Here is a 26,208-nt window from a genome sequence, read left to right as displayed (position 1 = left end):
CTGTTGCATTAACCCACTGGACCAACGAAGCTGACGGTCAGGGGTGTTCAATGACCTCTCCAAGGTCACCTGCAGAACAGTGGCAGGCCCAAGGAGAGCACGGATTTCCTAACTCGGCCGCGGGATTTTTCTACAGTTACATCCACGGCAAGGAAAGTAATAAGGTAAACTCTTGATTGGCAAGAAATCTTAAGGATATGAGATATGCTGTGGAATCTCATGAGACTTAACCTACAGACTAACCTTCTCCAGTGTAAGGTTTATCACAGGCGTTACAACTGCAAGAACCAACAAAAAACTGAAGACAGACAAATATCTTTTAAAAAAACACTTGTGATACCATTTGAAAAGTGAATGATTAATTTAAAATGTTAAAAATTCCTTATCTGAATAGACCAAGCAGCTATTCAAATAAAGCAGCTATTCAAATCAGCTATTAAAATAAGAGATAAATTTTAAAATCAGATTAAAAAGAGCACAGCTTCCGCTTGCTACTTACTGTTCGAAGAGTCAGTAAGAAATGCTCATAACAGGTATTAAATATCAGTGTTCTACATTTCTGTTAAATTTTTAGTTTGCTAATTTAATTTTGACCTTTGAAAAAGATCTGAACATGAGAAAACATGTTTTTCTTAAATGATGAGGGATGAATTCCATAAATAACTATATTAAAAAAAAGAAAACCTTCTTATTACTACTACTATTAAAGGCCTAGTAGAAAAATCAGATGCTAGGATTGTTTTAATGCAACAAGAGAAATTGTAAGTACCCTTATATAAAGGTAAAAATAACTTTTCAAAGTAAATATAAAATGGCATATCTTGATTTTGGGGGACAGATTTTTTCCAGCCTAATTTCAGTCTTTTGTTCAAAAGAGACAGCAAGTGGAAAAATTTTAAAAGGAATTGTTGAATATTCATTTTGTTGAAACTACCCCAATTTCAGGGTATGACCACCAATTAACTACACAGCGCCTGTCAACACTAACTTTGTTTTAAAACCCTGAAGCCTAGAGGCCTTCAGTAAATGTTATTTCTGGGTAGTTAACCCAGCAGGATCAGCGGCATGACTTAGAAGCCTCGGCCCTAAGGAGAGCAGCAGGTGATAGCTCACCCTCCCCCTTAGCTGGACAGAGTCTGTGATTTTTAGGTAAGAAATTATCTTTACTACCAATAACTACCAATGACGTCCATGAGGACTTCTAATACTGAATGCATTCGAAGAGTCCTTTAAAACAAATACTACATGTGTAGTTTATTTAAAAAGAGAGTGTGGGGCTTCCCTGGTGGCGCAGTGGTTGACAGTCCGCCTGCCGATGCAGGGGACGCGGGTTCGTGCCCCGGTCCGGGAAGATCCCACATGCCGCGGAGCGGCTGGGCCCGTGGGCCATGGCCACTGAGCCTGCGCATCCGGAGCCAGTGCTCCGCAGCGGGAGAGGCCACAACAGTGAGAGGCCTGCGTACCAACCAAAAAAAAAGAAGAGAGTGTGGCACACAAGGCAGACAAGATAGGACTCTCTTAATTACTAATTAACCCCATTGTTGTGGGTTTTCCCCCTCATCGTTCTTCTAGAAAAAGACAAGATGAAATAACAGCATACGACCCCAAGGAAGAAGCAGGAATTACCCTGCGATTAACCACTCCTGTCCCGTCCGCATCATTTCCAGCTCACAGCTCTCAGGCAGTTACCTACCCTCTTCCACTGTTGAGTCCAGCTGGGTGACTTTGACAGCAAGGCGATCGATTCTGTCTTGAAGAGAATTTGCTCGGATGTAGAAGTTGTTGGCCTCATTAAACAACTCACCAAATATGTCTTCAGCATGTTTGCCTGGAGAAGGAACGCATGGGAAAGGCCACCTGGTCAGAACGCACATTCTCACCCAAGCCAAACTCCAATCTCAACACGTGGGGTTTTGCGCAAATGATCACAAAAATAAAGTATCACAGTCAAAGGCCTGTAGAATTTTTCAAAATTTATTAGGCACGTTCACACATATCTGAGACTGACCCAAAGTTGTAGAATTTTAAAATGCCCCAAAATGGTATAGAATTTTTACTTGATTGTTCCATGAGCTATCCCACCAGTTGCTTTCCATTAAACTTCTTTAGAAAAAACTACTCTCTCATTTCGCAGGCTGCATGTATAAACATCTCAGGACCTACGGTTTCCCTTTACTTCCCAAAGTAATTCAGTAAATCATGTTGTTTTCTAAAATTAGGATTTTACCTCATTCACAATCGGAAATGTTAGACATCTTATATGGTGCCGACAACTTTCCAATAGCATTAACGTCTTCTAATTCATATTTCAAAATCTAGGTATACAGTGCTGACTCTGGCCCTCCCTAAAAGTCGACATGTTGAATTCTGAGTTAAATTGTTCTCTGTGGATCACCTCTTCATGCTTGTGAGTGCTAGACATACTTCCCAATTTTTCTTAAAGTGTAATTAATAACATTTCTGAAAGTTTAACAAGCAAGATAGGAATCAGTATCTTACAATGAATTTCCAAATCCGAACGCTATTCCTTTATTCTCTCAACAAGCATTTAATAACTACCTACTTGAGTGTACAAGGCATGCCTGCATCCCCTCTCCCCGGACAGACATACCACTATTTTTTTTTTAACTAGATTTCATTTTTTAGACAGTTTTAGGTTCACTGAAAAACAGCGCAGAAAGCAGAGAGTTCCTATGTAACACCTGCCCCCCCACACATAGCCTCCCCTGCTATCAGCACCCTGCACCAGATGGCACACGTGTTATAAATGATGAACACACACTGACATGCCATTGTCACCCCAAGTCCACGGTCTACATTAGGGTTCACTCTTGGTGTAGGACATTCTATGGACTTTGACATGTATATACAATGACGGGGATCCACCATTGTAGTTATCATACAGAGTAGCTTCACTGCCCTAAACATCCTCTGTGCCCCAGCTGTTTACCCCACCCCATCTTGGCAACCACTGATCTTGCTTTTACTGTCTCCATAGTTTCGCCTTTTCCAGAATGTCATAGGATTGAAGTCATATAGTAGAGAGCCTTTGCAGACTGGTTTCTATCACCTAGTGATATGCACTTAAGGTTCCTCCGTGCCTTTTCATGGCCTGATAACTCATTTCTTGTTGTCACTGGATAACATCCCATTGTCTAAATGTAACACAGTTTTATTTACCCGTTCACCTACTGAAGGACATCCTGGCTGCTTCCAGTGTTTGGTGATTATGAATAAGCATTTGGGTGCAGCTTTCCGTGTGGATCTAAGTTTTCGACTCACTTGGGTAAATGCCAAGGAGCATGACTACTAGATTCTACGGTACGAGTATGTTTAGGTCTTTAAGAAACAGCTAAGCTGTCTTTTGAAGCGGCTGCACTCCCACCGGCAATGAACAAGAGTTCCTGTTGCTCCACGCCCTTGCCGGCACTTGGTGGTGTCAGTGTTTTGCATTTTGCCATTCTAATAGGTGTGTAGTGATATCTCGTTTTAATTTGCACTTCCTCGATGACATATGATGTGGAGCATCTTTTCATGTGCCTGTTTGCCATCTGTACACCGTCTCTGGTGAGGGGTCTGTTCAATAAAAAGTCTGCACACAAATTACATATGTTTTTAAATACTGCAACTAGACATGGCACCAGAGTTAACGTTTGTTTGCTGCCTCGTCAACTCTTTCCTGAGCAGACTTGTGCATCTAATTACCTCATAAACATCTCCACATGGATGTCCTGTAAGAACCTCAAAGCCAGTACAAGTTCTCATAGGAACTCGTGTTCACCTTATCTCAAACATGCACCCCCACGTGGAAGGGCACTGACCACCCCGAAAGAAGCCCACGCGAGAACAGAGTCCTCCGGGGCAGCTCCCTCCCTCCACAGCCACTGACACCAAACCTCGGCCCCTTACGCCCGCCGCCCCTCGGCTCTGGCCCTCCTTGTTCCTCGCCCGAATTACATCAACAGCTTTGTTTTTCTGCTTCCAGACTGACCTTCCGCCCTCAAATCCCTGCGGCACGCTGCTACTGCGCCGACCCTGCACGGCTCCCAGCAGCCAACGCCACCCCTGAGGCTCTCAGCAGGACACGGGGGGCCTGTGCACCTCAGTGCTGCCCCTTTTCTAGGCTCCAGAAGGACGCACTGCTGAAACCTGCCCCACTTGCTCACAGACCCTGTTAGTCCCTCCTCAGGTTCGAACCCGTGCACTGTCACCTCGCTCAGAAGACGCTGAAGGCCAGTGACGGCCCAGAAGGTTCTGCGTGGTCTGGCTCATCTGCCTCGCTGGCCCATCCCCTGCTTTCCTCTCCCTCCCACGCCCCACGCGGGCCACACCGGCCCCTGCTGACGCTCAGCTGCGCCGGCCACGCCCGCTCCTTCCCAGGCTCACATCTCCTGTCCCTCCTGCCTGGGCCACTGCTGCCATCCAGGTCTCGACCCAAGGTCACCTTCTAAGAGAGGCCTCCTCCAGCCACTACAGCTAAACGGCCATCGCCTCCCGCCCACACTCACAGATGTAAACAAACACACAGGCAGCCCGTCCCTGCCGGGCTGTATTTTCTCCCGAGCACTTACCACCACGTAGTAAGTTACACACCCGTACTTATTCATCCCGTTTCCTGCCTGGCTCCTGCCACTAGGACATACGATCCGGAGAGGAGGTCTCTCCCCAGTCTGTGCGCTGCTGTTTCAGTCGCCAAGGTCTAGGGCGTGCCTGGCTCATCACAGGTGCTCAAAGAAGAGTTTTGAATAAACGAATAAACATGCATACACTTAAAATCAATCCTTCCAGATGCAGACTGGAGTCTGTGAGATCAGAGCCCCCTCTCTGTGTTCGCAAATACAGTAAGTCTGTTACATACGAACCTTCAAGTTGTGAAATTTCAAAGACCCGAACATGCGTTCCCAGGTCCAGTCGTGTACGTTAGTTCACGTGTCTGGCGTACATTGTCACGTGCGTGCGTCCTCTACATGTGGTTGTGCTTCTGTGTACTTTACTGTGCAGTACTGTATAGAGTACAGTAGTACAGTCCCTTTATTTCAAGCCCAGGATGTCCAGAAGCAAGTGTAGAAGCAGCAATGATGTGGCTGGTCCTACTGTACTTTTCAAGGTGCTGTACTGTAAGATTAAAAATGTTTTGTTGTTTGTGTTTGTTTTTTATGTATTATTTGTGTGAAAAGTATTATAAACCTATTACAGGACAGCACTATATAGCCAACTGTGTTAGCTGGGTACCTAGGTTTTGTTGGCCTTATGAACAAATTGGACTTACGAACGCACTCTCAGAACAGGACTTGTTCACATGTCAGGGACTTACTGTACCCAAAGGACGCCTCAGTCACAGGAAGCATCACATGCCCCTATTCTTGTCTTTACTGACAGAAGTTCTTTAAGGGTGTGAGCCATGCCTTATCTGCATTGCTTCTCTGCACTGTCTGTGCTGAGCCTGTGCTCAGCATCTCTTGAATAAAAACACATAACCTGTACCAGTGTTTTCTTGTTAACAAGGACACAGCCAACAAAGGCTCCCTGCTCATGTAAGTTTGGGAAATGCTGGACTAGAAGGATTAAACGTGTATCTATGCCTCAGGGCATCTTAAAATCTTTAATACACTCGTGTGTGTTAGGATTCTGCAGAAGCCCCTAGCACACCCTGTTTTCAAACTGACTGGGCCTGGAAACACCAGTAACACCTTTCAGAAATACTGTTTTCTGAAGCCCATTTGGGAAAATGCCTGCCCGTTCACCGGGATGACCTGTAGACAGAGCACCGCGTTCCGAATGCTTTAGATCCAGGTCTAGGAGTTGTTTATTTGGAATGCCAGACATAGTCAAAATGGAACCAACTGATTTTTGTTTTTCTACTTGCCCATTCATGGTTAGAAAAAAAAAAAATTCCAGTGCAACTCCAGAAGAACCCTTTTCCCTTCAACTCTGCAGAAATCTAATTAATAGGGACAGCATATACCAGCAAGAACACAGGCATATACAGCACAACCTCTTGCAGAAGAGACATCAGCGTTCTCAAAGCACAGCAAGCACTGCTGAGAAGCACACTCTGCTAGATGCTAAATAAGTTGAAAAGGGTCAATAACACGGGCCCTTTACCTTCCATGCTTAACCCTACTTGAAAAGAACATACAACTGCTACTATACTCCCATTGGAAGTTCTCAATTTATAAAAAGAAACAGAAATTAAAAACTTGCATACTTAATCCTTTCCAGCTGCTGAAAGCTGACGAGTGACTGAAGAGAAGGAAATGGAAGAACTATATTTTCCGATGAACAAGAATAAAGTGTTGCAATTACAGCATTCCGTTTTGCAAACTGCAACTTATTCGAAAAGCTTAATTGTACTCACTCTTCCAGTGGCAAGTCCAATAATAGCTACACTAAAATAATTCTGAATTGAATTAAAGACCACACAGAGGTAAGCACCATTTATTCATTCTTTACTGACAAAGGATCCATTTACAGATTTATTGGCACCACCACGAGCTTACGTCCAAGTGTGTCAGGTCGCGAAGTGCGCCTCCCAACTGCCAAAGCATCAAAATTATGTGCAGATTTTCTGTTGTATTTAGGATTTTCGGGGAACAATCAGTGTGTCTGTGAGAGTCCTTTCTGCGGAACAAGGAACCAGTCATAATGAGGTCCTTCAGAAATTTTAATCCGTACACCTAGCACCTTGATCTTGCGTTCGTCACGATTTTGGCTTTCCATTTTCCACTAAAAGGAACGAGGCGCCTTGAAAAAATGACTGATTCTAGGGATGAGGGTGAAAAAGTACAAGATGTGCTTAGAATATCTTGGTGTGCTTTTCAAAAAAAGCAAAGAAGTATTCAGAGGGTGGTGGGGACATGTCAAAAGGACACAGGAGCCAGCATGAAAGGGTCCCACTGGCCAAGTCTGGGAAAATGTGAGTACTAAGACAAATAATCAAGATGACGGCTTATAATCCACGGAATAAGAGTCCATGAGTCCATACTGTTGTAAATAAACGAATGAATGAATAACAGGCAAAGAAGTGAAAGCACTTACATCAGAATTCCAACTAATAAACGCAGAAGAAATTAGGGAATGACAAAAATCACCATTCTGTGACCCCCCAATAATAAGTGCTTTGGCCAAGGATCACCCGTGGATGCTAAGACTACTGGGTAGAACTGGGATAGAACATAGTCTCAAAGTGTCTCCCCACAAGATACTTACTAATTACATAGGGGATAAAACTTTACAGTACAGAAACCCACAGACAAAATGTTAACCAAGCAATCAGAGTTCACAGGGGCAGTTACGGGACAAGCCAGTAAAGTGAGCTTCCAGAGAGAATGCCCTGAGTAGGAGGTGTCAACCCTCTGTGACAGTCCTGAGAACATCTTAAATCTAGTCATGAGGGAGCATCAGAAGATAGACCAAGGCATGGTCCAGAAAACCATGGCTGGTTCCCCTTAAAATGTCAAGATGTCAAGTCATAAAAGTCAAGACAGACTGAGGAACTGCTCCAGATTAAAGGAGAAAGATAGAAATAGATATATGTTTGTATATATAAGAACTATATATGTATGTGTATGCATGTATGTACACACAGAGACACAGGAGGGGACAGAGGAGGAGAAAGCAGGGCAGGAGGAAAAGAGAGGAATTTCTGAGAAAAAGAAAAGATGAGGTAAAATAATATGTGGGTGAAAGTTTGAGAATTCTTCATTCTCTTTTTGACCTTTTTGTAAGTCTGAAATCATTTCAAAATTAAAAATTAAAAAATAGGGCTTCCCTGGTGGCGCAGTGGTTGAGAGTCTGCCTGCCGATGCCGGGGACATAGGTATGTGCCCTGGTCCAGGAAGATCCCACATGCCGCGGAGCGGCTGGGCCCGTGAGCCATGGCCGCTGAGCCTGCGCGTCCGGAGCCTGTGCTCCGCAACGGGAGAGGCCACAACGGTGAGAGGCCCGCGTACCAAAAACAAAAACAAAAACATAGCATACAGCCTGATTCTTTGAAATGTCTTTGTGGGTATATAAAAGCAACACAAGCTCATGGAAGAAAATTTGCAAAACTCAGAGAACAATAAAAAGTAAAAAATGCCACGCATAGTTAACCACAGTGAACTGTTCTGTACACTTGTTTACAACACCCTTTCTAAGCATTTTATAAGAACTAAGATGACAGATGCTGATTGTTATGCATTTTCAGCTTATTCAGCAAATATGTATCAAACACCCACTGTGTACCAGGCACTAGGCTAGTACTTGAAGAAATACAGCAATGAACACAGCTTTTATTATATGCAGACAATACCACACAGACCATAAATAAACACACAATCCATCACATGACAAGTGGTATGAAGAAAACAAAACTGCAAGAGACTATGGTAGGAAGTGGGTGACAGGTGGTCACAAAAGGCCTCTCTGAGGAGGTGACGTTTGGGCGGACGGTGGCTGGAGGTGAGGGGGCACCTTCCAGGCAGAGACAGGCTGCAGGTGAGGACAGCGTTCAGGGAGGAGGGCGAGTGGAGGAGGAGGACGGAGAAAGGGATGTCCTTCCCTTGCGGTGGGGGGACCAGAGTGGGGCGGGCAGGTCCCACAGGGCCCCCGTACAGCAGGGCTGGGGCAGCTGGGACCAGAACTGCGGCAACAGAGGTGGGAGCAGGTGTGCCGATTCAGTACACATTGTGAAGATGCAGGAAGAGAGAAGGGAAAGACCACGGCAGCCGGAAGAGCAGAGCCCCCACCTGCTAAGATATATGGGGGGGAAGAGAGAAGAAAATCATTATTTAGGTTTGATCACGTTACACGTGAGATGCTTCCGGAAGCAGCTGTACACACAAGTTTGAGGTCTGGGGAGAGGTCGTACGTTTGGAAGCCGTCAGCGTGAAGGTGGTATTCGGGCCACGGCGGGTGAGGTGGCCTGGGAACCGGGAGCGGGGGAGGGCTTGTGGCCACACCCTGGGGCCCCACGATGCAGAAGAGCTCGTGAGGTGAGAGACACCCTGAGGGTGCTGGCCCGAGGCAGGTAAGGAAGCCCTCCAGGACAGGGAGGGAGTTATCAGGGGTTGAAGGGTGCTCAGGCATCAGGCCACATGGCCTTAGCAACGTGGGTGTCACTGTGGGTGACCCTGACAAGCACAGTCTCAGGAAAAGATGTGACAGAACTTCAGTGGGGACAAGAGACAAGCGGGGGGAGGGTAAAGGCAGGAGTGGTTCTTTCAAGGAAGCTTGCTGTGAAGGGAGCAAGAAATGGGGCGACGGGGAGAGGATGACCTGAGCGTGGTTTCTCAGTGTGTTAACATTCGGTAGGAATGATGCGGACGGGGGTGGGGTGGAGGACACGGGAAAGACGGAGCTTAACCCAGTCCTGGAGTGAGTCCTGGGGTCAGCACTGCAGAGCAGGGGGGGCAGGGCGCCGGTGCACAGGCAGGTCGGAGGGCTGATGTGGCAGGAGGGGGTTGTTTGGTTCTCCCCTGAATGCTCTTATTTTCCCAAGGAAATAAGCAAACCACCAGCTCAGAGTTTGGGGTGGAAAGAGAAGATGTGACACAGTCACCTCCGGGTGCGGAAAACTAACGAGCGAAGGAATTTCAGCAGGACTGCCAGGCAACCGAGTGCTCACCTGAGGAACGCTCGTGATCTGACATCTCTCTTCTTTCCTGATACAAGCATTTAAAGGTACAAATTTCCCCCTAAGCACCTCTTTACGTTAATCCCACAAATACACTGGGGATTCTGTGTGTGCATTACCCACACAGTTAGAGACAGTTCGCAATTTCCTTTTTGATTTCTTCTTTGACCCAAGGAGTTATTTATAAGCTATTGCTTGGTTTTCCAATATGTGAGAAGTATCTAAAAAGGTTATTGTAATTATTTCCTCATTAACAACACACGCTTTATGGTATCAGTCCTTTCAAATGTATTATTCTCTGGCTAAGCATATGTCCCACCTCGAGGAACATTCCATGTGAACGGAACATTAGAAGAACGTGTATTCTACAGGTGGGCGTTTAGTGTTCTGTAAAGCTCCATTAGGTCAGATTGGCTGGGAGTGTTGTGCAAAACTTCTATATCCTGGTGAGTCGTGATTCTCAGAATCTGTCTGTCTTTCCAAATTTGGGGACAGCGGTTTGTCCTGTGACCTCAGTTCTCTGAAGGATCTAAGAGAAGCTGGTGGATTTCGGTTTGTTGAGCTCTTTTCCTGTTATGCAGGTGGGAGTGGCTTCTAAGTTCCTGAAACGCCGGGCTGGACTCATCTGTGGATCCTGTTTCTACTAACTTCTCTTTCTCTTAATTATGAGTCATGCTTTTCTCCTTTCCCATGTGTCTCCTATTTTAATTTTTTGCTGGACAACGTGTGTAAAAGACTAGTCAAGAATGAAGTAGACAGGGCTTCCCTTGTGGCGCAGTGGTTGAGAGTCCGCCTGCTAATGCAGGGGCCACGGGTTCGAGCCCTGGTCTGGGAGGATCCAATATGCCGCAGAGCAACTGGGCCCGTGAGCCACAACTACTGAGCCTGCGCGTCTGGAGCCTGTGCTCCGCAACAAGAGAGGCCGCGATAGTCAGAGGCCCGCGCACCGCGATGAAGAGTGGTCCCCGCTTGCCACAACTAGAGAAAGCCCTCGCACAGAAACGAAGACCCAACACAGCAAAAATAAATAAATAAATTACTGAACTCCTACCCCCAACATCTTCTTTAAAAAAAAAAAAAAAAGAATGAAGTAGACAACGTTTACTCCTATGAAAGGTGCTACGTCAAGGAGGAACACGATGCTGGTAATCACAATCATGGACCTGAGAGGGGAGTGATCATGGTTAGGACAACTTTAGAAAACAACATGAAAATCCTTGAAAATCTTCCCTCAAAGTTTTTAGATGATAATAACAGTGTAAATCACAACGGTCAGAAAGACACCTGTAAGTCACTGAAGACACGCTACCATAAGCCTATGAACTCATGAAATGGAAAGAATACCGATGACAAAAGCAGAGAGGTTTGATGGCAGACTTGACTGAACACTCGGACGTGGCTAGCTCTCCACCTGTGCTCTGGACAATTAGTCTACACTTAAATCCTGCCGTGTCACAACCTGTCCAGGGCAAGAAGTAAGAAATGGCCCCCTCGTCGTTTCTTCTGTGAAGGAAGTGTTTCCGATGTTCCAGGTGGGGCGGTAAGTGCTTGGATTCCCAACAGTTCTGCCTTTGTGGGGGACTCTCATTATACTCACCTCCAGTTCTACGGCTGACGGAGTTGTGCCTTATACTTTCCTAAGTACACATTTCTCTTACCTCTCTTCCCTGGCTTCCTATTTTTAACCACAAGTAATGCAAATACTTATCTCAGATTGAAGCAGTAAACTTTAAAAAATTCGTGCTGTTTCTTCCAGTCAGCTCTGTCCACTACATTCACACGTTTCCTCTTAAAGTACCTCAACCCAGCCTTAACCTGCATGGAAATGAACTTGTGATCTATTTCTTGCATATACTATGTTTACATCTTCCCTTTCACTTCAAAAATCCCATTTGGCTAAGACCATCCAAGAAATCTATTCAGTGCATGCCTTCAAAATACTTAAATCTCTATTCTGACTAGAACTGCACTTGGTATAATCAATTAATACAACCCTGAATTTCAGATCCAATTACATAAAGCAGATGTATTATACTGCAAGCCCTCAAGGAAGCATTTTTATGACGATTTGGCATTTGGTTTGATACGAGACAGAATACATACCATAAGGAGTAGCAATAAAAAAAAATCACTAATCAAAATCTGAGAAGAAAACAGAATTTCTTTCTCATTTATACAAGTACTCAATATAGAAATTAATAGAAAATAGATTTTGTAATAACTTTTTTCAGAGACTCACGTTTAAAATTAATGGAGTCTCAAAATTTTAGACCATTTGTAAGAACGATCCTAGCTCTTTGTGAGGAAGTTTGATGACCTATAAGATGTAAGAAATCTTAAAAAAAAAAAAAAAAGTGCCAAAAAAGACTAGTGCCTCCCTGACAAAGAAACATACAGTTATGTCCAACAGCAAGATAATGGTTAATGATACTGTATCAATATAACACAGTAACCTCCAGCTATTAAAAATGTGTCTTAGAAGACTCAACAAAGATGTTTACTATATACAAGTGAGTATAGGCTACAAAACCGTACGTATGAGGTATCATTTTTATAATGATATATACAAAGCATTATCAATGATTTCCCGATTAATAAAAAAAATTTGTAATTTTTTTCCTTTGTGTTGTCCTGTGCTAAGTTCTCTATATGATCTTATTAGTACCATCAAATATAACCAAAAACTTTGGGGCAGGGGAGGCACCTAAGGTCTAACTCCTTTCCTTGTGACATACTCTTAAGAAAGGAAAGGGAAGACAGCTATAATCACAAGAACGAAGTGAAAGAAGTGGAAACCAGCCTGGGAGGTATTGAAGTGGATTTGCGTCATCCTTGGCACAAATGCCCTATTTCCTTTTTAAAGCAAATTATATTAAAATTACATTATAATATCAGTAGGAATTTGATTGCAAGACACTGTAATTTTTTTTTTTTTTGCGGTACGCGGGCCTCTCACTGCTGTAGGCTCTCCCGTTGCGGAGCACAGGCTCCGACGCGCAGGCTCAGCGTCCGTGGCTCACGGGCCCAGCCGCTCCGCGGCATGTGGGATCTTCCCGGACCAGGGCACGAACCCATGTCCCCTGCATTGGCAGGAGGACTCTCAACCACTGTGCCACCAGGGAAGCCCAAGACACTGTAATTTTAATTGAGCAACTAGCTGATAAGAACAAGAGCACTCAGATAATTAATCAAGGAAAACGATGAAAAAGCACTCCTGATTTAATGTTAACTGCTACACTAAACTGTCATTATTTGAAGAAAAAAATATCAATATTCCATTACTGGAAAACCAAGTGACACACTAATTTTTTTCCAATGAAGTAGAGTTGACTTACAATATTATTTTAGCTTCAGGTATAGAGTATAGTGATTCAGTATTTTTACAGATTATATACTCCATTAAAAGTTATTACAAGATAATGGCTGTAATTCCCTGTGCTGTACAATATATCCTTGTTGCTTATCTATTTTATACCTAGCAGTATGTATCTCTTAATCCCATACCCCTATCTTGCCCCTCCCAATGGTTACCCCACTGGTAACCACTAGCTTGTTTTCTATATCTGTGAGTCTCTGTTTTGCTAGATACATTCATTTATTTTTTCGATTCCACATATAAGTGATATACAGTATCTTTTTCTGACTGATTATTTCACTAAGTATAATGTTCTCTAGGTCCATCCATATTGCTGCAAATGGCCAAATTTCATTCTTTTTTACGGCTGAGTAATTTTCCACTGTATATATGTACCACATCTTCTTTATCCATTCCTCTGTCAATGGACATTTAGGTTGCTTCCATGTCTTGGCTGTAGTGAATAGTGCTGCTATGAACACTGGGGTGCATGTATGTTTTCAAGTTAGTGTTTTCATTTTTTCTGGATATAAACCCAGGAGTGGAAGTGCTGGGCCATATGGTAATTCTATTTTTAGTTTTTTGAGGAACCTCCATACTGTTTTCCATAGTGAATTCACCAATTTATTGATACATTCCCACCAACAGTGTACATATCCTCACTGACATTTGTTATTTGCAGACTTTTTGATGATGGCCATTCTGATAAGTGTGAGGTGATATCTTGTTTTGATTTGCATTTCTCTAATAATCAGAAAAGCTGGATATATCACCCTCCCAGACTTCAGACTATACTACAAAGCTACAATAATCAAAACTGCATGGTACCAGCACAAAAATAAACACACAGATCAATGGAACAGAATAAACAGCTCAGAAATAAACCTACACACTTATGGTCAGTTAATCTACAACAAAGGAGGCAAGAATATACAATGCAGAGAAGACAGTCTCTTCAACAAGTGGTGCTGGGAAAACTGGACAGCTGCATGTAAAAGAATAAGATTAGAACATTTCCTCACACCATATACAAAAATAAACTCAAAATGGATTAAAGACCTAATTGTAAGATGTGAAACCATAAAACTCCTAGAAGAGAACATAGGGAGAACACTCTTTGACATAAATCACAGCCATTTTTTCCATCTGTCTCCTAAGGCAAAAGAAACAAAAGCAAAAATAAACAAATGGGACCTAATTAAACTTAAAAGCTTTTGCACAGCAAAAGAAACCACTGACAAAATGAAGAGACAATCTATGGAGTGAGAGAAAATATTTACAAATGATATGACTGACAAGGGATTATTATCCAAAATATACAGACAGCTTATACAACTCAATATCAAAACAAACAACCAACCCAATCAAAAACTGGGCAGAAGACCTGAACAGACATTTTTCCATAAAAGACATACAGATGGCCAACAGGCCAAGTAACACACTATTAACCAAAACCACTTTAAAAAGTGGCTTTCCTTCTCCCTCCCACTCCCCTCCCCACACCGTCACTCATATTAGAAGTTAGTAACATTCAAAGGAAAAAAATCTGAAAACTACTAAACACTAATTTTTTATTTTATTGGACAAAGCTTTGAAAGCTTTTGATACTTATTCTCTAATTATAAGGCTGTTCAAGTTACAAATTTCTTCTTCCTCATTTCTATGACTGTTCTTATACTCAATACCAATAAGCAATATTTTTTCATTGAAAAGAAACAAGTCCCTGAAAAGCCTGGGAAATATCTAGTTCTGACAAAATTTCTGGCCCTTTAAAGTCAAGTGTCTAGTTTGGATGTAGTGGGAGCACTGTAACCGGTAAGAACCTAAAGATTTCCCCAAAGTTACGTAGAGTCACTGGGGCTTCAAAGGCCTATCTGGTACCAGGACCGGGTTCTCTTGTTTGATGTAAAGTTATTTAAACCCTCATGACCCTGAACTGTTCCCCCACAGATGTGATGAGAATCAGAACGATCTGGTGAATCGGGCTCTCAATTGCTAGTCTTCCTTTTTGGAAAAGACCAAAGAAACTCCTTCTGGCCCCTTGGTCTGTTCTTCCTTCCTTAGACCCACTAGAGAATTAGTTACTCTGGATTACGGCAGGAGGACAAGTCTGCTGCTCAGGCAGGTATGACCGCTCTAGGATCAAGGCAAATCCCTAAAGTTCCCCTTGGGATTCCCCCAAGACGGCCTTTGTAGACAAAGTCTAGCCTCCCTCTGTATCACTTATAGGAAGTTCAGATGACCGTACATCACCTGTCCTAATCTGGGAGTGGAGGCGCTGGGGCAGGGTGGGCAGGAGCCTACTGAATGACGGTCAGAAACTCAAAGGAATAAAAAAATAGACTCTGTTTTGACTTTATCTTGAAAATTCATCCTCAGTAATAGACGAATTTTAATATGACAGACTCATACTTTCCTAAAACTTCACTTTAAAAATAACTGATGAATGATTAGAAAATTAGAAAACAACACAAAAACTCTGCTCAGTGCTCTGTGGTGACCTAAGTGGGAAGGAAATCCAAAAGGAGGGGATATATGTGTATGTATGGCTGATTCACTTTGCTGCACAGCAGAAAGTAACACAGCATTGTAAAGCAACTATACTCCAATAAAAATTTAAAAAAAGAAATCTATTTATGCCCAGGAAAAAAAAAAGAAAACAACATTGTTTTATTGATTTATAAACATTCTTTTAAATTCTTATTTTCCTTAACAATTTTAGATCATAAAAATTTTTTTGCATATACCTTTTCTCATCTCCTATATTTCCACTCAGTGGGAAGAGAAACCTACAAAAACTAAAGATTCACCCAAAATGTAGACGTCACTCATCATGTGCGAGAGTTTATGGCAGGTCATAATTGCATATGTTGCCTACTGTATGACCATATTGACGTCAATTATATATGCTTTTGTAACTTCTAAGTAGGGACCCAGTTGACTTTATTTGCTGTAGGCTGCACCTAGAGGAGCACTGAGTGAATAAACAGGAATAAATAAATCACTGGTTATCAGTAATCTGCTGCTCCACCACCAATTAACAACCATCCTAGTTTTCTGAAGTTGCACCCTTGGCTCTCACGCCCCCGTCCTCCCTGGGCGGCGAGCACGGGGCACCTGGGCACCTGTGAGGGTCTGCCGTGAACCGGCCACGCGGCTCCTTGACCGGGCGCGGGGCCATCAGTGCAACCCTCCTGCCTCGCCGGCCCGGGGCCTCGCTCGTGCCCAGCGCCTGTTTCTCTCCCCGTGCTCTCCTGCCTTTCTTCGCCCGCTGGCTTCCTCTAGCTCCTTGCGGCCTCCCTCCACCCCCTGCAATAACCACGCAGGCCTGCGATGGCCATCGGGACCTCTCTGTCCTGGGCCACACCCCAGCGGTAGATCCCACGATAAACGAGCACACGCGCTGCGTCGTAGTTCAAACTTCCCGACAGAACACGACTGGCCCAGACAGGCCTTTCGATCCAGACACGCAGCATCTGACTTCGTAGGTCACCCCGATCACGATCCCTGCAGTGATTCCTAGCATCTTCTGTTCAAGCTCCCCCAGTGATTCTAGCAGAGAATCAGGGCTGAAGCAGGCTGACTGGGGTTGGACTGTGCTTGAGGCCAGGACCCACGCCTAGTCCACTCACGAGGCTAGAGCAGGAAGTGTGTACAAAGCGTCACCACGGCTCCAGGGGTGCACTGTTTCCTACTGCTGCCGTAACGAATTTTCACAACTTTAGTGGATTAAAACAACACAAAATTACCATCTTACAGCTCTGGAGATCAGACGTGTGAAATGTTACCACTGGGCTGAAATCCAGGCGCTGGCAGAGCTCTGTTCCCTTGGAGGCCCCAGGGGAAGGTCCAGTTTCCAGCCTTCTGCAATGTGCAGAGGCCACCTGCACTCCTTGGCTTGTGGCCTCTTTTCCTGTCTTTGGACCAGCAACGGTTGATGGATCCTTCTCACATCCTATCACTCTGACACTCCTTCCTCCCACTTAAAGGACCCCCGGGATTACATGGGGCCACCAGACAGCCCAGGATAACCTCCTTCTCATGAGGTGAGCTGACGAGCAGCCCTAATCCTCCCCTTGCCCAGTCAAACAGCACATCTGCGGGTTCCCAGGGTGAGGATGCAGACATCCTCAGAGGGGCTGTGATCATTCTGCCTACACACGGACCCCTACAGAACAAAACGTACCCTGCGGGTAGTTTCACTTAGAAGAGACCGTGGCCAAGCAGGCACCTCTGATGTAACCCTGCGCACGAGGCATGGTGTGATTATTAAAACCTTAACAGTTCATGTTGGTTTTCATCACTTAGACCTTATGCCAATAGACGTTTCAGCCATAAGAAAACAAGAGACTGAAGAAACATTCTTATGGAGATATATGAATGCACACAGAAATACTTTCACCCTTCAATAATTTACAAGGTATCCTCCTGTAATTATACGAATTTATACATTTTGCCAACCACCACGACCAAAAATCAATTATAATTAGTTCAGATTCCAGAAGAAATCTATTTTGAAGCACATTTTAAGCAATTTCCAAATTACTTTTGTTTAGCCAATGATTATAGACATAATATAGCAAAAATATACCAATAATGATGTGCTACAATTCTTCTAAAGAAAAAAAAAATACTCATCCATAGTGTTTCTTCTCCAAAACAAATAAAAGCACTTGAGTTGTTTTTAAAACCACTCTCCCCGGCTTGACGCGGCCAGGATGTGAAATTTCATGGAGGATTTTCTCATTATTAACAGAGGTTCTGAAAATTTAACTGTGAAAACCTGTCATCCAAAATGCAGTGTGAACCATCTAAACTGAAAAGGAGTGGGATGAAGTGAGAAAATAAGATCACGACGTAAATGTAAAAGTTAGGAAGAAAGACTGCAACTTCAAAAAGCTCTGAAGGAAAAGCATTTTCATGCATATGTGAGTCTTAAGAAATGGAATATTTCTTGGGTATTTCATATTCATGTTCAAAATTAGAGTAACAGGAAGTCCTCTCTTCCTTACGCTTGTGTTTGCTTATATTTCTATAATCTGTGTATGCGATGTGCACATGGCACTGCGTACGTGTAACCATCAACTCATCTGCTGACCTCCATTTGGAAGTCAATACCTGCATTTTAACCTTCAGTAGGTTAAAATCAGCAAGTCTCACTAGCTTGGGGCTTGATTCTTTGATTCATTTGGAGTATTATTCAATCAACAAACATGTATTGAGCCTCTATTCTAACGCCGGGCATATCACAGGTGCGACCTAGTTTTCAATTCGTTACACTGAAAAATAATTAGTCCCGTCCAAGTTTAATGCATAATTCACATTTTTGAAAATGCCAATTATTTTATCCACATTTTTAATAAGCTTTTAAAAATGAACACTACTTTAAATCTACACGTTTGGTGGTACCTAGTGACTTGTGAACTGGTCAATGCTAACTTCGTCACACGAAGCTGGTATCACCAGACCAGTGAGGGGGCCACAGCTGATTGCATGCTGGGAAATTCAAGAGGGAGGGTGGGAGGGAGGGAGGCTCTCTCCTTCAAAGCTGCAGGCCTCTTCTCTGGACAATCACATAACTACTGAATTGAAATCAATTTGCTAATTTGTTGAAATATGTCACTGGTAATCAGAAGAAAGGAGTCCCGAGGCAAGACACTCACTCAGACTGCTCAGCTGACGTATGATGGCGGCCAGGGTGCTGTTGGTCACACACTCGAGTTCACTGGGGATGCCCTCGGGCAGGGCTCCCCGGCACAAGTGCCGGGGTTCGATGTTCCTCTTCACTAAAGGCATGGCTCACAATCTGAAAATTAAAAAGACAGTTTTAAAAGCTCATATTCACGTTTTAACAAGCCTAGAGTTTCAACTCCCTGGAAAACTGACTCTTTTCCAGGAATCTGCATTATCCTGTCATTTCTATGTGAGAGAATCGGCTCAATATGCAACAGATGTTGAATTCCTTACGTGAATGCCATAGACTTCAGAGATATATGGACAGCACAATCCCACTTTTATAGAAAAAGGATGTACGCAAGATTTCCAGTTAAGCGTTAGCAACTGAATACGTGCATTTTTACCCTTCCCCCACTCCGCTAAAATGACAAGAGAGAGGAAAGGCACAAGCCCACACGTACTAAGAGAGGAAAGGACACGACAGCCCAAAACCACAGGCAGCGCTTACAGACTAGGACACAGGAAAGGCCGAACCTGGGCTGCCAAGGAGGGAGCAGGACGGAGCCCACCTACCTGGGCGAAGGGTCACCAGACACTCAGGAAAGTCTTCCCCGTTATCCTGGGAATTCAATCCACTTCTCTCCTCAAAAAGTACGTTATACATCCAATGACATCTCAACTTTTTGTTTAAGGAGGTATATAGAATTTCAAGCCTACCACCTATACAGCAAATCTACTGCCCCCTACAGCAGGAGAAAACTCAGTGACTGGGACACACTGTCACCCTGACAGGGTGCCCACAAGGCCCAATTCACAGGAGCAGCACCAGAAAAGCCAAGGAGCCTGGTGGCGTCTGAGCAATTCTCGCTACATGAGACAAATAATACCTTGTTTAAGTCACTGTTGCTGGGTGTTCTGTTACTGAATTAAATTTATTCCCAACTGGTACAACGGCTCACCTCAAGAAGCCGGAACTAGCGAGGCACATGGTAAATCTTTCTTTCCTTCCTCCCTTCTCCATTACCTCTGTTCACGCATCCCATAAACACCTGCTGAGCACTGACCCGACACCGGGCAGTGTGCAAGGTGACGAGGACCCCGTGGTGAGTGAGACAGACAAGGCCCCTCCCCGCCCCCCCGGGGAAGTGAGACATCGGTCCAACTGCCCAGGTCAGTGGACTCAGGCTATGAAACCCCCTGGGGGACCCTGGGCAGCCTCTCTGTGGACGTGACTGCTGAGCTGAAATCAGAAGGGTGGACAGGGGCTATCTCACAGGGCTCTAGCAGAGGGCGAAAGGCGGGGGCAGCTGTAGAGGAAAAGTTCTGCTCAACTGGCCAGTGTTTTTATCGACTATTTCCGCCTCTTGTCCATTAAGGGGCTGGTTGAGCACACCGACCACATCTTCCAACCCAAATACTACTTCATCCACCAACCTAGGTGCACAGCCTGTGGTACATCACTTCACCGCTCCACGCCTTCCTTTCCTCCCCACAAAACGGGGATCACAACGGGACCTACCGCACGGAGTGAGGACTTAATGTGTTATTACATAATAAACCACTTAGAACAGGGACAACACTCAAACAATGTGACTAATTATATTAATTTTATTATACCTCATATGTTGTTATGATGTTAATTCTGACTCTGATTATAACAATAAAAAAGGAACAGTTCACTGGTTGAAAATAAGGCTGAACCACAGAAGACGGATAACAATATTTACATTAAAATTATGTCTAAGAACATATATACACTATTATGTATAAAACAGGTAACTAATAAGAACCTGCTGTATAGCACAGGGAACTCTACTTCACTTTGCTGTCCAGCAGAAACTAACACAACACTGTAAAACAACTATGCCTCAACTTAAAAAAAGGAAGGTAGAACTGCACGTAACCTCAATAGCCGTGGACCCATCAAACACTGAGCACTGACTGTATACCGGCCCGATGCTGACGTCTAACACCTTCATAAATTCAAGTGGGAGACTGAGAGGTACCAAAGGAGAAGGGCCTGGAATTATCTAGAAACTGGAAGAAGTGAGGAGAAGCCCCTGACCCTTTCAACTGAAAGCCTGTGGGCCTCCTTCCGTGCAGACACTGCGGTGTCCACTGGGCAGGGTGGGTTTAACAGGCTTCATGATGCTCTCACTGGCCTTCCAAGGCCATCCCATTCCCCACTCCCACCCAGCACATCAGACTGGGATGTCCCAAAGCCACATCACTGATGGGAGGATATCTGAGTCCTATTTGGGGGACTAGTTTGGGGAAGCCGGGCACCCAAAGGAACCGTTAGAGTCTGGTTCATCTCAGTGATGTTAGCCATACTTCTACATCCGTTCCTAAAATTGTTTTTCTTAACGTACACATATGCTGACATTAGGAAGACCTGGGCACTGTCTCCCACCCCGTCCTTAAACATCTCATGATTATTAAGAATAAGAAAGGGACCAGGTGGTGACGAGAGAACCTTTATATGCATAAAGATAAACTAAAAATTTCCCAGAGTGCCAGAAAAAAAGAAATGATGTCAAAGAAGAGGTGCACATCCAAGGAAAGCGTGTTAAACTACGAAAAGTCTAGATACACCAGTCTAGTCAAACGTGTAGCTGTGATTTATGCCATCTCTTCCTGGGAGAATCAATTAGAGCAAGAGGCTGGTAACTAGTCATAATAAACTAGAAAATCTCTTAAGGAAAAAAAGAAAAATCATTAACAAACTTAATAAAAGCATGAAGTATAGGAAAGAAAAATACTGAGAACCAATCAGCAGAGACTGGAGAACTAGAAGGAAATTAGGCAACAGCAACTACCAGGTACATAAAGAGGTGGCGAGCACCGCGGGGGCGGGGCGGGGGGCGCAGCTTCTACAGACGCAGGTGAGCAAGGGATGCGGACGGGACCGCAAGGCTCTGAACCCACTGCTCAGGACGCTGCTCAGTGAGAACGGCCCACGTGTGAACTAGCTCTCGAGTAAGTTCTCACAAGAGGGTTGTACAAGGGCTTGGGGTAGACATGAGCTCGGAGCTGAGCGCCGACTGTGTATATACCATTCTCTTCCACGTGCATTTGTATTTATTCAAGATGGAATGTCCCTCCTTCCCCATATTTTTCGACCTCTGACAGCCCCAAAACTTGCCAGTCTGACACCCCCCGGCCCACCACCCGTATTTCTTTGGATCCGCCGTCGTTCAGATACACAAAATCCTAACTACACACGCACCCCGCAGACGTCCCCCCTGCACGTGCAAAGCAGGCCAAGCGGTCATCACCTCCCCCTCCTTCCCTGACTGGGTGGCTCTCCGACGTCAGATGTGCCGTCACGTCGTCGTCCTGGCGTATCTGGAGCTAACACCGCCGTCTCCCACAAGCCGTCCTGAAAACCACACCAGCCTTTTCGGAGCCTCCCCGTGCCCTGCCGCCCTGCCCCGCCCCCGCTGAAGTCCTTCACGTTTACACCTGAGACACCCCCTCCGGCATCAGTGAGCTGCCTGGAGCCTCCGTGTGTCCCTGACAGACGTGCTGAAGGCGCCCACCCGAACACTCGTCTGTGATGCTATCAGGGCACAAAGGAGAAGAGCTTAAGTCTCTGCAGGGGCATTCACCACATCTTGCCTTTTCTGGATTCTCATGCTTCGACACCTGAGCCCAGGCTCAGCCTGCAGGGGCTGCCCCTCCCGGGACTGGCCAAATCCTGAACTCGCCTCGCCCATCCAGCCCACCAGTGCAGGGCCCTCGCCACCACCTCCACTGCTCTCAGCAGGCCACCTTCCGCCTGCCCTAATCACCCGGGCGCCAGACACCAGGGGTGACCTCACACCCCAGAGCCCCTGAGATTATTCAAATGAGCTGCTCCTAAACCCGCTCACCCTGCCTCACCCGTGCCTCCGAGAAAATCCACAATACAGGCTCCTTCCCCCAGATCCCCCCACTCCCTCTGCCTCCAACGGCCCTGGTGCTTCCCCGTGGGGCCCCCGCCCCTGGGAGCGACTCACTCTCTTGTCAGTGGCAGTTGTCTCTGGATCCACTGGCTTCACTACACCTCACGTTTCCTATTAATACACCATATTCTAAACAGTGAGAGGTCTGAGAAGGATTCAGAAGAGGCTGCGTTGTCAGACGCTCACACAGCTCCCCGCTTACTGTCCCAAGCACCCCGCTGGGCCAGCACAGACGGCGTCTCTCCTGCAGGGCAGACCGTAAAGTGCCCAGATTTCGGGGCTGAGTCTATCGACTCCGTTCCCCACAAAGCCCTTCACAGCCCTCACCATGGCTCGAGCACCCCAACGATGCCTGCTGACCTCGTGCCCATATGCATACACACACACATGTCTATCTGCCCCGCCCTGGGCACCTGGCCTATTGTTCAGTAGTTCAGCTCTAATTAATCCCAGCCTTCACTTCTCACTGTCATTATACCTAGATGTGGGGTTCCCGCACCTGTCTAAATACACAAGACAACAGAGAGAGAGGACATGCTGCCGTCTGTATAATTTTAGAAGAAGGGTTGCATTTCACAGATCCTTTTGAAAGTTCTAATCACCCAGCAATGACTTTTATGGCTTTCCTGTCAGTGTGAAGTACTCTAACAGATGTATTTTTTCCCAGACAGCCTTTATCTGACACGAATCCAGTTTTGAATAAATGGAAGCGCAAGGAAGAGGTAAAGAAGAAAATGTTGAGTCAATCGATTCTCTTGAAAACGCTTTGCAGTTACAGAAACAGACATGGAATGAGCGCATCCACCCAGTCACCAGCAAACGACTTCCATGCGCTTCACCAGCCCATCCCTGGAACATCCCAACCATGCTTCAAAGCCACCCTGCGTGCTAAGAAAAAAATCTAACACTGCTAACCAAATGCTCAAGGACTATCCGAGGTAGCATGAGGTTTACTGCTAAGCCTGCAGTTTGTCCAACTTTTCTGGGAAGTGTCTCAGTTTACAGACACAACCTGGTTCACGCAACTGTGGACTAGATTCCAAGGCACGACCGAAACCAGGCCAGGGTCCCTCCCCAGGAACCTGGAAGTGGGACCACGATGTCCAGATCAGTTGCTGCTCTTTGGAGCAGCAGAGATGGAGAACTCTTCACCACTTGAGAGGGAGGCTGACGGTCAGTCAGCAGCAAGAAATGAGAACGGGACAGCTGAGGGGAACCAGCAAAGACCAAACAGTGACGGGGCTCCCAGTGGCTCTGCCCAGGCTCCTGCAGACCTCAGCCAACCAGGATGGAACCTTCTCCTACACCCCCACCCCGGGGTCGGACGTGCATCACGCAGGATGCCTCTTCCAGCCTCCTCTCCTCTTTTCACACAGGCACATCCCCCATCAAACTTTTGCAGATGGGATCCCATAAGGACACAGAATAATATAAGCGGACATTAGACTTTGATTTTTGTGTCACCTTTTCAAAATAACCCCGAGTCAGCGTGTACTAATTACACCTTCCGTGGCTTCCTTACAGGCCGTGTGGAGGCTCGCGTGAAAATGTGTGCTGGGCAACAACATGTAAGATACTAATGATCTTATTACTTTAATATTAATATCACGTTCATTACTGAAATAAGATACTTAATATTTCCCATCTAATTTTGCTTATTGTACAATTAACCTAAACCTGAATTTTTCCTGTAATTTTACTCATTATGCAACGAAATGTCTGCAAACTGGCATTTAACTTCTCCAAGTAGTACTCTTGTGATTAAAGTCAAAGGATTAAAGAATTTCAGAACCATATCAGTGTGTTTTCTACTTTCACTCAACTTTCCTATCTTCTAATAACGTATTTCACCTCTTTTTAGAATTCCATACACTGAAACTCTTCCGTTTTCCTACAGCATCATTAATTGGAATGCTTTTTTTTCTTAAAAAAAAATTATAGAAGCAATTCCACAGATGTTTAAAATAGTAAGAAGTTCTCAGAATGTCCCTTTCCACAGCCATTCCTGTCCATGTGAACCATCTGGAAGATCTCTTTTGGGCGAGCAGTCGACTTAGTAATACAAACACAATGAGTGGATTTTTCCAGATATCCCACTGCTGGTGGTTTTCAGTTGAATTTCATTGTGTTCAGAGGACATGCTTTGTCTGACTTTAACTCCCTTAAATTTGCTGAGATTTGTTTTATGGCCCAGAAACCCACGATTGTGATCATTCCCCAGTTTATATTACGATTGTAGAAAGGGTTGATTGGATGCAGAGTGTAACTTAAAGAAAGTGCACTAAGTCCTTATTACATATTTAAAACTATGTTACTGATGGCCCTGTTTGAGTGTCTAAAACTGACAAAACTGTGATGGATTTCTGTCTCCGCCCTGCAGCCATAGAGACTTCCTGAGGCTGGAGAACACGCACAGCTCAGAGAACCTGACGGTGCTAATGATGCTGTCTTTTCTGCTCCCGGCGTGCTGGTAACCTCTGCTCTGACTGCCACATGCCTGGCAGTTACAGCGCAGCACGTAGCAGAGGAAATCACGTGCCCAGACTCTCCTGCACACAGCAGACTACACGTGTGCCTACTGCACATGTCTGGATTTTTAACCACATTGACTTGTATGTAGGAGTTGTGTCCTCAGAAAAAACGTGATCCCAGCACATGTGGCCCCATCCCTGCACCCACACAGAGCCGGTCCTCTGATTCCCACCATATTTCCCGCTGTGCCCCTGTTACTGTGAGGGGCAAGGACCGTGTCCGCTCCTCCCTGGCTTTACGGGACCCCGCCTGCCTGCTGACATTCCCCGGAAGGTACCCCCAACGCCGTCACATCCCCGCAGCCAGAGGAAGAGCCTGGGCCTCCTCAGCGCCCACCCTGTTCTGTGATCTTCTAGAGCGACACTGCCTCACCTCTTTTACGTAAGCTTCAGAGGAAAGTCGTGATGAAGTCGGGGGGCGAAGTGGGGGAAAGACTGCGTAAGTGTAACAGTTGTGTTTCACTGGGATAAATGTCTAGGCTTTGTTACTAGAACGTGGTCTGTAGGCTCCTGCATGATGAGGGACAGAAAGGCGCAGAGGAACCGGAGGCCCTGGGTTCCAGGCCCAGTTCTGCCACCAGCACTGCGTGACCCTGTGCAGGTTTCTTAACCAAGGTGGGCCTCGGTTTCCTCCTCCGAAGAAACAGATTTGCTCTCACAGGGCCCCCGAGCTCTGGCGTGCTTTCTTTCCTTCCAGTTAGATATTCAGCTGGCTTCCAGAAATAGCCATATTGGATTCAAACTGTGCTCCAAACACCTCGTGCATTTTTATTATACTTTAGCCAATGGAAATACAAAGAATAAACATCAAAAATAAGACAAAATCCCTTTCCTGGAGGAAGTAATGGTTCAGTGAGAGAGGCAGGCATATCAATAAAGTTACAATCCAGGGTGACAAGCACTAGCTTAAGGTATTTCTCATACCTGGGAAATTAAAACACAACTGGAGGGCTTCCCTGGTGGCGCAGTGGTTGAGAGTCCGCCTGCCGATGCAGGGGACGCGGGTTCGTGCCCCGGTCCGGGAAGATCCCACATGCCGTGGAGCGGCTGGGCCCGTGAGCCATGGCCGCTGAGCCTACGCGT

General features: G+C 45.3%; 1 protein-coding gene across 3 annotated transcripts in view; it reads right to left on the bottom strand.

The window, feature by feature from the left end:
* WASF3 (WASP family member 3) overlaps nt 1–26,208 on the bottom strand; it is an 89,971-nt gene that overhangs the window by 20,236 nt on the left and 43,527 nt on the right. For all 3 annotated transcript variants that reach the window (XM_060128801.1, XM_060128802.1, XM_060128803.1), the window contains exons 3-4: nt 18,635–18,777; nt 1,694–1,828 (exon numbers count right to left, since the gene is read on the bottom strand). In XM_060128801.1, the coding sequence (XP_059984784.1) occupies nt 1,694–1,828; nt 18,635–18,767 (268 nt within the window). In that variant the 5' untranslated portion in view covers nt 18,768–18,777. The remainder of the gene's footprint in view (nt 1–1,693; nt 1,829–18,634; nt 18,778–26,208) is intronic.

Source organism: Lagenorhynchus albirostris, chromosome 18, assembly GCF_949774975.1.
Source record: "Lagenorhynchus albirostris chromosome 18, mLagAlb1.1, whole genome shotgun sequence".
Taxonomy (NCBI): Eukaryota; Metazoa; Chordata; class Mammalia; order Artiodactyla; family Delphinidae; genus Lagenorhynchus; species Lagenorhynchus albirostris.
The sequence above is the reverse complement of the archived record's forward strand: the minus strand, read 5'-3'. Positions and strand labels throughout refer to the sequence as shown.